The sequence below is a fragment of the Punica granatum genome, chromosome 2 (assembly GCF_007655135.1).
Source record: "Punica granatum isolate Tunisia-2019 chromosome 2, ASM765513v2, whole genome shotgun sequence".
NCBI lineage: Eukaryota > Viridiplantae > Streptophyta > Magnoliopsida > Myrtales > Lythraceae > Punica > Punica granatum.
In genome coordinates, this window is record NC_045128.1 from 38340775 (window position 1) to 38355226 (window position 14452).

The following is a 14452-nucleotide window of genomic DNA, read 5'->3' on the forward strand; positions in this document are numbered from 1 at the left end:
CAACTTGGCTCAGGCCTATATACATATATATATCGTACATTGCGTTGGTTCACAACAAGAGGAAAAACTGTGATAGTGACGTGTTACACGTGATGCAGCCTACGTATATAATATACATATTACATGTATGTTTATATATGACATGTGTAAGGTTTTCGGCAGGGCACGAGAATATATTGCAGTGGATGTAAATGTAATAGCAGTTAGGTGGGACTTGGGGGACAGCAGTCATAATTAATTAGATGTTTTGCCTTGAATCGAATCCAAAAGATAATGTGTAGATCAAGGACAATGCAATTAGAGTGTTCGCTTCACCAAGACAAGACACAAGGATCACGTTGATTTGAGGGGGGTTTCGGTGAAATTGATAAGAGGTTCTCTATTGGCTACTCATCTGTGTGGCTCTTTCTTTATTTTCTATTTGGGTTTGGCGGAATTGATAAGAGGTTCTATATTGAAAGACAAGATATGCAACCCTCAACGGTGTAAGAATAATTAGCCGTAATAAGTAGCAAAATTGAACGACAATTCGAACAAATAGAATGCTATAAAATTAAATGAATTTCACTAGTATAAGAACTTAAAAATTCAAACTGATACAAAGATGAAATCGGAAAATTGGAAGACACGAGAGAGCCGAATCCTACGTTAGACACAAACCCCTTGAAATAGAATTGTCCCCTCCAGGGTGCTTGAGGTCACGTGGACAATCGTTTCCCAGGATAAAACAGCAACAAGCGAAGCAGCAACACAAAGAGCAACACTCCGGCGAACTCGAAGTGAAGCGCAATCACTATCTCAAAATACGGATGCAAGTTCAGAAATTTAAAAGAAAAAAATGTTTATGCGCTTGACTCTTGAAACAAATGAGAGAATTGTTGGATTTTATAGGCTAGGGGTTCAATGCTTCTATGACTCTTCCTATTCTCCTTTTGCAGGGAATAACTCAAATTTAATCCCAATTACTTGGGTAGTAAGTGTGCTTTGATTTGAATATTCATGAATGCAATCCATTCATCTCTTGTAACCACCACTTAAACATAATTCATTCCCACTTAAATGTAAAATATTCCTCTATCATTAAGAGGAATTTTAAGTATGGTTAACATATGCAAATCAATAGTCATTAGCTTGTGAATAATTTCTCATTCATTCATAAGCCATAATTTCCAACAAATGGTATCCATGAAAAGTGATAGAATGGCGTTTGTGCAGAAGATGCATGCCTAAAGGGAGTGATAGAGCTAAACTCGCCAACCAATCAACACTGGTGTTCTTTTCGAAAGGTAAGTATGATGAACCATTATCGTCCGATCTTATTGCAAAGCACTCCCCGTGTCCAATCTCGTATATAGCCATTTTTTTGGGTGTTTATCATGGTATTTGTAAACCTAACAGAGCCCGGCTAATGTAGTTTGAATCGGGTCGACTCACTAAGGGATAAAGATTCTCCTAATCAAATATTTTATCCATTCACAAGACTCAAATCCGAAACCTTAATTATAAAGAACAAGTGCCTAATTGATTGAATCAATCCTTATTGGTTTGTATGTAGCCATCCAAGTGCTCTCATATTTCCGCTTCCCCTAATGATTTGGAATGTCATAAATGTTCAACAGGAAGTCGAATTAACTAGAGTTATAACTTGACAATGACTGGTACGTACTGATCAGATCGAATCTTATACTATCATAATGAGGCTTGTCATCATCCAATGTTGTATTTAATTTTTAGAGTTGAATAGAGTTGAGTTTTGGTTTATACTGATTGTGTTGTTCAATTACAAGAAAAAATGTGAAAAATAATGAATAATTGAGAGAAAGTAATGATTATTTTGTTAAATTGTGAAAAAAAGTAATGAATAGTTGAAAGAAATTAATGATTATATTGTTGAATTGTGAAAAAAATGAATAATTGAGAGAATTTAGTATTAAAAATTAAATTGAATGGTTAAAAATATTGAAGAAAAAGGGAAAAGTAATAATTATGTTGTTAAATTGAAAATAAGTGGAGTTGAGTGGAGCAGAGTCAAAATTGATTTATAAATCCAAACGGGCTAACTTAGATATAGGATGATACTCATTTTCCCCATAAACCAATAAAAAATGTTACGTATTGTAATCACGTTCAAAAGCGCTTCGGTAATTTTAAGGGATTTGAAATTTAAAATAATGGATGAACTCTTCTTTAATCATTAGGTCAAACACCTTGGAGTCGATGTTATGTATTCTTTAACACTTCATTACAACCCATCCAAACCTCCAAAAAAAGAAAAAGAGGAAAGGCAAAAGATAACTAATTATATTTTAAATAAAATATTTGACCCATTTGGATAATATTCAATACTTAAATTAATTCCCAAGTGGTTGAACTGTTCTTTTTTTAATTCCGATTAAAAGTGGTTGAACTGTTTTTATTATATAGTATTTTTGGGTGATATAATTAATACCTAATATTTTGTCTTGCGTAGTGGTGCTAAGTTATGTTGATTAATAGAATGAGAGATCAATCCAATATGAAGGGTCCGACCAATGGCCATCGCAAACCAACCTCTCTATGCCTAACCTTCAATGGTGATGAGGTGACTTCAGTGGGACCAAAAGAGGCTATCATATATTATTATTTTCTTTTAAGATATAAGACATTGTCGACTTTTTAATTGAAAGTAATCCCAATTTGAACATCTCGATTTAATATAATGACAAGACACTGGAAACTATTTTGTCTACCATATGGCTCGGGAATTTGATACGTTGATTTCTTCTTTACAAATAGAGAGTGGCATGGCTGGAGATTGAACATAAATGCTGTTTATTCTTGTCAAAAGCTCTCCCCTTATCAATTTATTATGCAATTTAATAAGTAGTCTGCGGTTGAATTCCGACTTTGCAATGTGCCGGCGCAGTTAATAAGTGCTGGTTGCTTTACACTATATACGTCAAGGGAAAGCAACTGATGATCCACAGAAGAGCAATTGACACGGAGCTAAACCGGGGAATGCCGATTTGCTCGTCAGAGAGGGTAATAAGCAAACCATCTGTCCACCATCGCGAGGCATTGCGCAGGCTTGTATTCCGGAGCAGTGTGTCCAGCTCCCTGCAGCATCGAGAATTCGGGGCGTGTTGATCATATATAACATGTCCAAGCTACAGGCCCACACATACGATAAGTCTCATCACTTCTGAATCGAAGTCTTACCTTAACAGTCGTGTAGGTTAGAACATGACTGTCGTGCGTGTACTTCATGGTATATCTGAGATTTTGGACATGGAGAACATCAGAACCAGAAAGCTGAATCGATATTCTCAGAAACTGTTCCATAGGTTCCGCCCATGTGATACGGGGAATTAAATTGAACATATGTACGTGCACTGACCCGGCAACTTGGCCTTCTAAGAGCCACGGCTCCCACTCAGTGGTGAGAGACATGTTTAATCTCTGGATCCATGCCTCCGTTCCGACATATGGAACGACCATGTCATGATCCCCGCTGCAGAAAAGCTCACATATACACGCACGTAAGAGGAATCTAATTAATCACAATATAAATTGATGTCATGCAATTAAATGTTTCGAAACTATAGAGGAAAATTTCACTTACCTGTAAACTAGGGCTTGAAGCTGTGTGCGGGTAAAATTTTGATGGTAACCGACGACGTTCGTGACTTCATAGGCATAAGTTGAGGTCTCATTACACCTTATCCACTCATCTTTTGTTCCCTTTGGCGCCCAAACAATAAAAATCGTCCAAATATTGAACGTAAGTCAATATTTAATTATATACTGATTCCACAATTTTAATTTATATATCGAAAGCTGATCGATCACGACACTTATCCTTATGCATTATTTTTAGTAAGCAGATGTTATAAGCCAACTATAGTTAGCTCGCAATAATATGGACACATGCCGTACCTCTCGAACATGAAGGGCTCTCTGCACAGCCTTGTCGTTGGCCCATATGTACGATAATATATAGTTGTCGTCCTAACAGAACGGCGGTCAGTTTTAGTACGAGTTGAACGTTTAATTGTAAAGTACACTTACACATACGTAATTAAACTTCTGAGTTTCCACTTGCTAAATTTACCCGACACCATAGTTCAGGAGGGACTTGAGAAGACATGCGTTCAATAATCAGGTCAAGATCCTCCCCGACGACATTCCGCGACCATTGGAATATATTAGGCTTGGGAGACATAAATCTACAGTTGGGTTCCAATATATTCGCAGAGTCAAGCTTGGCAACGCTCTAAGGATTCACACAAAATCAGAAAGGAAGAACTAGTGAAGCATATATAAATTATGAAACACAGAGCAGGGAAGAATTGATTTTTCCTTACCATATTATAAGCTCGGAGGGCGAGCGCACATGCCACATTGGTGAGGTTTGCGTTCACATACTCGCCCTTGCAGTTCTTCTTAAGGGCCTATAAGAACAGAAAAAAATTATTTCAACACTTAGAGCATCCACAATGGGATGCTATTTTAGTGACCCATTTCCCATTTCGGGGATTCCATATGGCGTCACGTCACCCGAAATGGGTCGAAGGAAAAATTATTCCTCTCTTCTACAATTGGCCTAGTATAATGAAATAAGAATCTTAATGATTAATACAGGAGTACAAGTAATCTCACGGCGAGTATCGAACCTAAAATCTTATAATTACTATGCAAAAGCATGTGACACTACTTTACACCTTCTTTAATTAATAAAATTAATTTTATGTTAAAATATTAAAACATCTGATAAATAAATAATATGTTTAATAATTCCACATAAAGCTTGAGTATGGTGTGTAATAATACTGTATCATGGTAGCAACTTCACCTTATAGAGTTGATCTGATATGACAGCCAGACGATGAGCAAATGTGACTCGGGAATTGAGGTCGCCGATTTCGTCCGTCAGAGGGTTGCCAAGAGCATACCCCTGAATTCCATTTAAAAAATATATAAAGTCATAAAAATTAGATGAAGATTAATAATTTCTTTTTTCATCATTTAAATTTTTAAGCAATATATAATGAATTAATAACCAATTAGACGATGGGTAATTTCACTGAAATGAGGCTATATATATATATATATATATATATATATATAAAGAAGGGAATATTGGGGTTTTGTCAGGCAGTGATATCCTTTACTTTGAGATTCAATTGGGGCAGATGTCCAGCTCGATTACCTGCAAAACACAATAGATTCAATTTTACACAATTCATGTGTATGAAATTAAAATATAGATATAAAACAAAGTCAAGAATGTCTATTTTTCTTTTTTGGTAATAAAATACGTCAAGTTTAAAAAGTATTTATTAGGCGCATACGTCTTTTGGTCAACTAAACCGTTGTTATAAATACAACATAAGAAGTTGTCCCAGATATCGCAATATACCATCTAGTACTAGCTGAACGACCATTGGAACAGTTACGCCGGAATAAGAATCACCGGCAATATAGAGCGGATTCGGCAGAAACTCGGGATGGACATTTCTGAGCCACTGCATCAACCCGTAGATCACACTAAATCAATCTGGTTATCATGACATTAATAGCGCAAAACTATATATGTGTTTGATTTGTACCGAAAATCATGAGAGAATTGCCTTAAATTGTAATTCCGGCATCAATCAACTTACTTTTACCAAGAATTGATATGTTTCTGCCGTCGATGAGTAGTCTCCGACATAATATCCTTCCTGAGTGGTTGAATATGAGAATCCAGTCCCAACAGGTTGGTCCAAAAATATTATATTGGCGACCTGCAAATATATCATCGTATGTAAAAACAAATGATAGGTGGCAGTTAAAATTAGACTGTATTAGTTGCAATTAATTTTTAATTAAAAGTAATTATTATTACTGATAATTTACAAACAAGAAAAGTAATTGGGTGATTGATTCTTACCTTGGTCCATGAGTAGGGATTCAACGCCAGGGTTGGCTTATTGCCTCCCCTGGATTTCACATAGTCAAATTTTAATGGACCTACGTACACATTAAAAAAAAAATTGTTACTTTCCTGACGTAAATATAAGTTCTTGATAACCGTTAGATCAACTGAAAATGATCTTGGCCACTGGAAAAATTTCTTACTCGAGAAACCATATTTCTTGAATCATTGATCATGATGATGAGTGATTATCGAAGTTCCTTGATATTATAATGGGTTAATTTTCACATTATGATTGGACGGACAAAAAACATAATTATGTACTCTTTTTTTGGGATATCAACCGAGGAAATCGACTAACTCTGGTTGAGTCTGACCCGAACTCGAGCCGAAAAGAATTTATACTTGATCGAGCATGAACTGATAGTCCCAAGCTTTGATTTGTGAATCAAGTCGAACTCGATTTTGATAGTATTTAGCTCAGCTTAACTTGACCCGTTACGACCCTGATGGGCCCAACTTGATTGGGCTTCTGTTCTGCCCCAATCGCCATGCTGATAAGGAGAGCTTATGATGGTCATCAGGTAAGGGAGGGATTGAATGACCATAAACAACTTGATATGGGATAAGGACCTGGATATGGGGGCCTTGTTGTTCAGAAGGGAATGCAAAGTATGGACATACTTGAATCTCCAGCGTCAGTAGGGATAGGAGGGATAGGAAGAAACATATATTCACTTCGTAACAGATTCCGGTGATTCATATGAGAATTCGACATTGAAACATTATATCTCAGCCTATGTTTTGATAAATTAGACCAAATGAATTGCAGTAGTTAGACATTGCATCACATCACAGCTGTAAACGAAATGATGATGCATCAGAGAGCCGGTCCGGGATTTAGCCCCGACTCATCGTGCTAGAAAGTGGACTGGGAGAATCAGGAGATAGCAAACTTGCAGATAGCATTGTTAGAAGAGCCCTTTTTTAATTCGGATTATACATACATGTATGTAATCTATGGCACGCACATATGTTGTGTAATTAAAGTATCAGCTAAACCTTCGAGCTTTCAAAATGGAAATGCCACCTACGAGACATGGTTTCATAGTAAAGCGTATTACCAATTTCGTAAAGAAGACCCGAGAGGCTCGAACAACCGGGACCACCAGTGAGCCAAAGCACCAAAGGGTCGTCTCTCGGACTCCTTTCTGACTCGATGAAGTAGTAGAACAGCTGGACATCATCGAACTGACCAACTCCGACGTACCTTCATATATAATTCGTGCAGTAAATGACTAGAATATCGAGTATTAATTACCATTCAGCAAAAGAGGGGGAAAAAAAAGACTAGAATATCGAAACTGCATTTACACTTCTCTCGTGCAAGTAAGTTAAACTTCACTTACCCTGTCTCAAGCCTGAATGGTAATTCGCCCGAGAATCCGGGCAATCTCTTGACTATAGACTGGGACTGGATCGCATCGAGGACGAGAAACCAGATGAGCAAAATCCATAGCATGGCTTCTTCGACCCGGAGGCGGCCAGTTGCTTGCTCGATATTTCTTCTTCTGCAAACTTCGCCCAGAGTCAGAGCTACATAAATAGGATGATAGGAAGATGAATGAATTTATGATTTTTGACACGTGCTGCATTAGTATATACCAAGAGGACAAAGTCCGATACTGACGTGGTACTACGATGGAGCGGCTATACATACATCATATTTATGATTTATGTTTATATATGTACACACTTTTTCTGCAGGGCAGGGGAGGGCGGCAGTTAAGTGGGGAGGCATTTTATGCTGGAATGGTAGCTCTGAAAGTTAGTCATGGAAAATAAAGTTGGCATTGATGCGTGGGCCAAACATACTCTCGTCTATATTGTTTCCCCTACCCCTCGGCCTGAATGGTGGAAAACTGATGAAAAAGATGAGGTTTCCCTCCTTAATATACTAGGGTGCAACCCCGCGATGTAGACCATTTATAAAGTCACAGACGAGACCATTCATAATGTGACAAATAAGAAGAGACGAAATGAATTCGTGATTAATTCAAATATGTTTTTTTTAATACTTAAAATAAAAATATTTCAAAAAAATAAAAATAAAAAAGTGGGTAAGGGGTTGCAGGTGGGGAGAACCTCAACCCACTCGCCCCATGATTTCACAGAACGAGTTTTAATTTATTACTGTAATGTAATATAATATTATAATATAATATTTGTCACTTTTTTATTATAACTAATTATCAACAGGCCAAAGTTTTTTTATTTATTTTAAATATCTAACATTGTTCATTTATTGGTAAATTGAAGTCACTATCTATTGCAGATTGAATAACCGCTATGCAGTATTTAATAAAAATAAATGTTCATATTGCAAAAAAAAATTACTTTTTTTTATATCCATTACCAACATAAACTAATTATAAGATAATAATCAATTAGAAGATTTACATAAGTAAAATACATGTTGAATTTCTTCTCTTTAATGTGTTATTACTTTTTTTTTATTATAATTGGTGTCATTAGGCTAACAAGCCTCATTTTTTTGGACGGGGGCGAAAAATGGGGCCGAAGCCTAAGCATCAAACTAGAATTAGAATTACACAAAAACAGGATATGAACGTCCCAAATAAGCCTCACTCACCGGGATCTGAGCGATTCTTCACGTTGCTTTTGCAGAACTTTCCCCTTGGACTATCAAACCGTTACCCATTAATGCAACACCAACATCATTTGATTCCAAATTGATGGCAATACCTATAGTACCCTCTTCAAATTCTACCAATTTGGCGATTCGCCCGCCATTACTTCATCAAGACCATAAATACGAGCAATGCCACCGCCTACTTGACGTACGGTACCAGTATTTACAATCTTTACTTCTCTATTATATTGCTCAATTAGTTCACGGATAATATTACTAATTTCATCGGTTCTAATGGTTACCATGAGTATTTCTTAATTATTTTTTGTAAAAAAAAAATGCCTTGACGCGAAGGAAGTCATCAGTTCGAGTGCGATTATCCCTAAAGTCAATACGAGTTTTTCTATTTTGACTTACTCCCCCGCCGTGATGTGATCTTATGAGAATGAATAAGAGGCTCGTGGGATTGACGTGTGGGGGTTTAGGAACTAGAGTTAGAATTACACAAAAATAGGATACCGACGTCCCAACAAACATTGCTTGACTTGAATGTTATTCAGTAAAGAATGAAACAAGTGAAGACCTCAAGAGAGATCCCTTGATCTTTGAGCAAAGCCAATTCTCGCATATATAATATCTATTTGATCCGATAGAATTCTATTAATTCTTACATCTGAAAATATATCTCCCAATACCAATCCCTACAATCTTGTATGTTTCGACCGAGGATAATCTTATTATCCTCAGTCACATGGTACAGGGACGTCATGCAGCTCCTATGATCCTTTGGCAGGATTCAAATGAGCTGGGAGCTCACGTCCATGCCGTCCTATTACCGATCGACCATGAGGCAAGTCATTACCGTGGCAGTCAATCGGCCTTCAGCTTGAGTGAGACCAGCTCCGATTAGGAGACACAACACGGTCCCATCATTACCATAGGAAGTTCATTCTCACTATTCTCCGTCTCGTTTGTCTCCATAGTTGCATAAGACGTGAGCTTTTCGAATATATGTGATTTGTCTCCAACGAGATGTCATTTGTGTGACCAAAAATTTCCCAACTCGAGAAGTTTGGTGCAAAACTTACCAGTCCTTAAAAACGGACTTGTTTGGAAATGAAATTGAGTTTAACTCACTTATTTCTGACTATGTATATATATATATATATATTTAATTGTATTGTAATAATAAGAAGGAAGGAAAAAATTAAAAAATGATGATTGTATTGTTGAATTCTAGAAAAAAAAGTGAAAAAAAGTAATAAATAGTCGAAAGAAAGCAATGATTATGTTGTTGAATTGTGAAAAAAGTAATGAATAGTTAAGAAATTTTAGTATTAAAAATTAACTTAAATGGTAGTTGAGAAAAAAAATTAAAGAAAAAGACAAAATAATAATTGTGTTGTTGAATTGAAAATAAGTGAAGTTAAAATGAAATAAAGTAAAAAAAAAAAAAACTATTCCCAAACAAAGCCCTTGCATCCGAAAGAATCGTAGGTTTTCCATTTTTCATCCGCTATTAGTCGAACTCATGATATATTCATAACCATGTATATGCTGCATCAAAACCCTTCTGGGCAGCTGGGCTTCCGCGACCTCCTATTCTACCAAGTAAATAAATAAATAAATAAATAAAAATAAACAAATAAATAACACAAACTTTGCTGGATTTTCAGAAAAGAATATATGAACTCTCGGACTCAAGATTGAAATTTAACCAAGGATAATTATTTATGCTTGCGCATTGCTTTAATATTTAGCAATTGTTGAGATTTAGAATCCCACGTGGAAAAATTAAGAATAATTGAATGGGTTTATATAAGATTGCGTTCTACAATCTATCACTTCGAGTTTTTTAATAAGAGATAAGTCTAATTGTTCATGGGTCCAGTGAGAATTTCACATGGTATGGAGCTTTTACCCCAATCATTTAGGGAAGATGCATATCCAATATATATATTTTTTTTGAGACTGGGGTGATCTTTTTGTTGAAAACTCTCTCATTCCAGTCATGCCTCAAACAATATGTATAGGATGCCCAGAGAAGCTTTAGTATAATGGTCTCCAGCCTCTTTCCTTTAAGTGAAGTAATCCACTCAGACTCTGTATCCCATTCGACTTCAGATCTAGAGAGACCCACCAGCCCATCACACTCATCCATATGCCTCGAGTAACTGGACAAGAAACGAACAAATGATCCCTTGTTTCAGAAAATCGTCTGCAATTCTCGCAATCTGCATTTTGGATGACTTTCCAAGACAACGACCTCTCTTTTGTGGGCAAAATAATAATAATAATAATAATAATAATAATAATAAGATCGAAACAAATTTCATTATAATTTCTTTCAAATTTTATTTTATTTCCATTTTTGAATAGATTTTCACTAGAGGCATAATCCGTACTTCGCATGGGATTAAAAATACTTATTTATAGTTCGAACATATTAGGACCAAACCACTTACCAAAAAAAAAGAGAAAATGATACTAGTGGTCCTATAAGTTTGTCAATTTTTGATATCGAGTCCTAAATATTTCACTTTGGAAAAACAAATCCTAAAAGATTTGAAAAAGTGTCAGTGTTGGTTCTAAATCTAATTGACCGTTACCGTCCGCCTACGTGGACCTAACGCTGTCAAGTTGGCCGTTACTGTGATGACATGGCACGTTCCTATTGGACCGATTTGAAATCCGTGATTTCAATCCCCCTTGCTCTACGACCCCACTTCCATTCTTTCAACCCGAGGATGAAGCAGAACTTCACATGAGATGGGCTGCAACAAACACAACATTCATCTTGCATCGACACCGGGAAGCTGGACTAAAACTAGCAGAGGCAATGGCATCAGGGAAGCCTATCGGCGCATGCATTGATACCATAGAGGATGCCATATCCGGAAACAAGATTTAGGTGAGAAAAAGAAGATTGAAACAATCGGAAGCCATGGAAACTGCTTTCATTCAAATGAAAACATGAACATGAATGATTCTTGATATTCTTTCAACAGATCCATCAACAAAACAGAGAATCTAAACCTAACGTCTATTTTGACAATACTACCAAATCCTTCACGAGATCATCATCAATAAGCTAAGATGACTAGCTGACTTTACAAGATTTTCCGTAACAAATCTTCGAGAACAAAGCTTGAGCTATGGGGGAATGAGCCTTTCCTCAGAACTCTTAAGAAGCAGAGCCAATCTCTCCACCACCTTTCGTCTTCTTGGGCAAGAGAGTATGGTGGATGTTAGGTAAGACTCCTCCTTTGGCGATAGTCACAGAGCCTAGGAGCTTCAGCTCCTCATCGTTCCTCACCGCAATCTTAGGATTTTCTGAAAACCAAGAACAAACAATTTACTAGTAATCTTAGGGTTTTCTGGAAACATCAAGCTCCGCTTGATCGATCTGTAGAGAGGGTATGTCCCTCAACTTGTTCTTTATATTCTCGGCGAACTTCTTCTAATTTGGGTATGTCCATTTTGGGTTTCCCGTTGGTGGGCATTTGATGAGGAGGGAGGTGAGAGACTTACAAGTTGCTCCTCTGCAAGACCCGGCTCCACCGAAACGCCCTTGCTGGGCCTTTCCCTCAGCCCGTGCTGTTGAACTCCACAGCACAACACAACACAGAGAGGAGGAGAGAATAGAGCTGGTCGGGTGAAGAAGAAGACATTCGGACCCGAACCGAACCGATTCTAAGTGAGACTCGACATCCGAACCCGAACCAAATCGGTCCAATAGGAACGTGCCACGTCATCACAGTAACAGCCAACTTGACGGCGTTAGGTACACATAGGCGGAAGGTAACGGTTAGTCAGATTTATGACCAACACCGACACTTTTTCAAATATTTTAGGACTTATTTTTCCGAAGTGAAACATTTAGAACTTAATGTCAAAAATTGACAAATTTATAGAACCACTAGTGTCAATTTCCAAAAAAAAAATTAGAACAAAAACAGTTTGCAAAATACATAAAATTAACAAAATGGAAAATAAAAAAGAAAAAGTAAATGGCGTAGCGTGACAGTTACTTTTCTTTCTTAATTTAATTTAGCCAAATTATGGGTGAAGAAGAAAATTTAGGAGCATTTATAAGGGGTTTAGAAGAGAGAAAATCTTTTCTTTTTATTGGTTAGTTACGGGGGCAAAATCGTAATAGAAAGTGAGACCAAATGTCCTTACCTCTGACTATATATAATAGTATTGATTCTATTTTAAATATCTAAAATTCTTCATTATAAGTAATTCGAACTCAGTATCTATTTTAGATTGAAGAAGCGCTGATATTCATGCAAGAGAATATTTTAAAATTTGTATCTTTTATATTCATTACCAAAATAATCTAAAAATAAGATAATCAATTAAAAGATTTACATGAATAAAATAATGATGAAAAAAATTGGGTTTGCCTCCACCATAGTTAACCTGGCCCTTGCCGTAGTATATACTAGAGTGCACTTGTGTTACACACGGAAAATTTATATAATAATAATCTATACCTAAAAAGAAACTTCTAGATAAAATTTAATACGTCAAATTAGAGATATTTTCAGTCTTATTAATTTTTTACTAAAGTTAATTAAATATATTTAGTAAAAGTGGATAAAAGCAAAACAAAATTAAAAAAAAAAACTGGTGGTGGCTTTGCATGAGGAATAAAAGGAGAGAGGAATGAGTGCGAGTGGTGGAGAGAAAATATGGACAGTTTTTTTTTCCGCATGCACTCTACTTTCCCAAAATCCAACTAGTCTTGTCTAATTCAGTTCTAACTAGACCTGACAATTCATATTATGTCTTGTCAAAATAGTCTCGCGTCACAGAAGTCGAAACCAAACACAACACGATTATTAAATGTATCGGGTTTCATAAACACGAATACGACCCATTTATATCCGTATTGACATGATTAGACCTGCTTAACCCATATAATTAAACGTGTCTAATTGTGTACAATATATATACCCACATAATTAAACATGACAAACACCATAAACAAGACTACATTCAAAATAAATTAGGCATAACAAAAGACATCCATAATCCATTATTCAATGAAACTATTACACCATACTTGGGGTAAGTCGTTCATAAGTCAGCATAACTAAATATTACTCCAAACACAACTAAACAAGTTCACAACTTACACGACTTGAAGGTTCAAATTAACATGAAACACGCTTACTTAAGCGTGTCTAATCATGTCTATAAGGGTTACGAGAGTTCAATCTGTTAGGACACAATTATTTAAACGAGTTAGCGGGTTCGACTCGTTTAGATCGAAAACTTATTTAAGGAAATCCAAACCCGTTTAATTATGTGTCTTATTATGTCGTGTCAGAAATTGCCAGTTGGGTCAGCTCATTAAAAGGGTAAAGCTGTCCGTCATGGATTTTTTTTTCATTCACAAGATTTGACTCTAAGACTTTGTTTAAGGGGAATAAGTGTCAAATTACTTGAACCAATCCATGTTGATGAGATAATTTTTTTAAAGTAAAATAATCGTAATATTCCTATTCTAATGATTGCTATTAATTGTAGATATTTTGTTATGATGTGCCGTGAAAATTTAAAAAATTTTCGTGATGTATCATGAAATTTTTAAAAAATATAATGTGTGGTAAAATTATATCAGAAATCATGATGTATGATGGAATTTACCCTTAAAAGTATTAATTATGGATAAAAAACCCATCCTTCTCCCAAACTGAACAAAGATATTAACTGCTTCATTGCTTGGATATTATTAATTTTATTTCAAAAAATGCTTCACCCAATTGGATATTAAAAATGAAAGGGAAATTCTTGGGTGTTGTGACTGAATTTTCAATTACGGGTCTAGTACAAAACCAAAACTTTTGTTGTAAAAGAGTTTGGGGTTTTGTACAAAAACATTTGGTGCAACG

At 36.0% G+C, this 14452-nt stretch overlaps 1 protein-coding gene across 1 annotated transcript; it reads right to left on the minus strand.

Moving 5' to 3' along the window:
* Positions 1-2689: 2689 nt before the first annotated feature.
* Positions 2690-7629, minus strand: LOC116197515 (serine carboxypeptidase-like 2). The gene is made up of 15 exons (XM_031527682.1): positions 7587-7629; positions 7306-7492; positions 7021-7166; positions 5912-5991; positions 5643-5765; positions 5399-5504; positions 5151-5188; positions 4832-4933; positions 4344-4430; positions 4091-4252; positions 3916-3987; positions 3602-3720; positions 3377-3490; positions 3199-3253; positions 2690-3096 (listed from the first exon to the last, which is right to left on the minus strand). Exons 1-15 carry the CDS (start codon positions 7612-7614, stop codon positions 3013-3015), a joined length of 1503 nt encoding a protein of 500 aa, XP_031383542.1. The 5' UTR covers positions 7615-7629; the 3' UTR covers positions 2690-3012.
* Between the last annotated feature and the right edge of the window lie 6823 nt (positions 7630-14452).

Excerpts from the sequence above, each read along its gene's own strand:
- LOC116197515 (XM_031527682.1), bottom strand. The coding sequence starts at position 7,614 with ATGTATAGCCGCTCCATCGTAGTACCAC. Across the intron at positions 5,766-5,911 it reads ATCCCTACTCATGGACCAAG|GTCGCCAATATAATATTTTT; the intron begins GTAAGAATCAAT and ends ATATATTTGCAG. Across the intron at positions 3,491-3,601 it reads CTTCAAGCCCTAGTTTACAG|CGGGGATCATGACATGGTCG; the intron begins GTAAGTGAAATT and ends GCTTTTCTGCAG.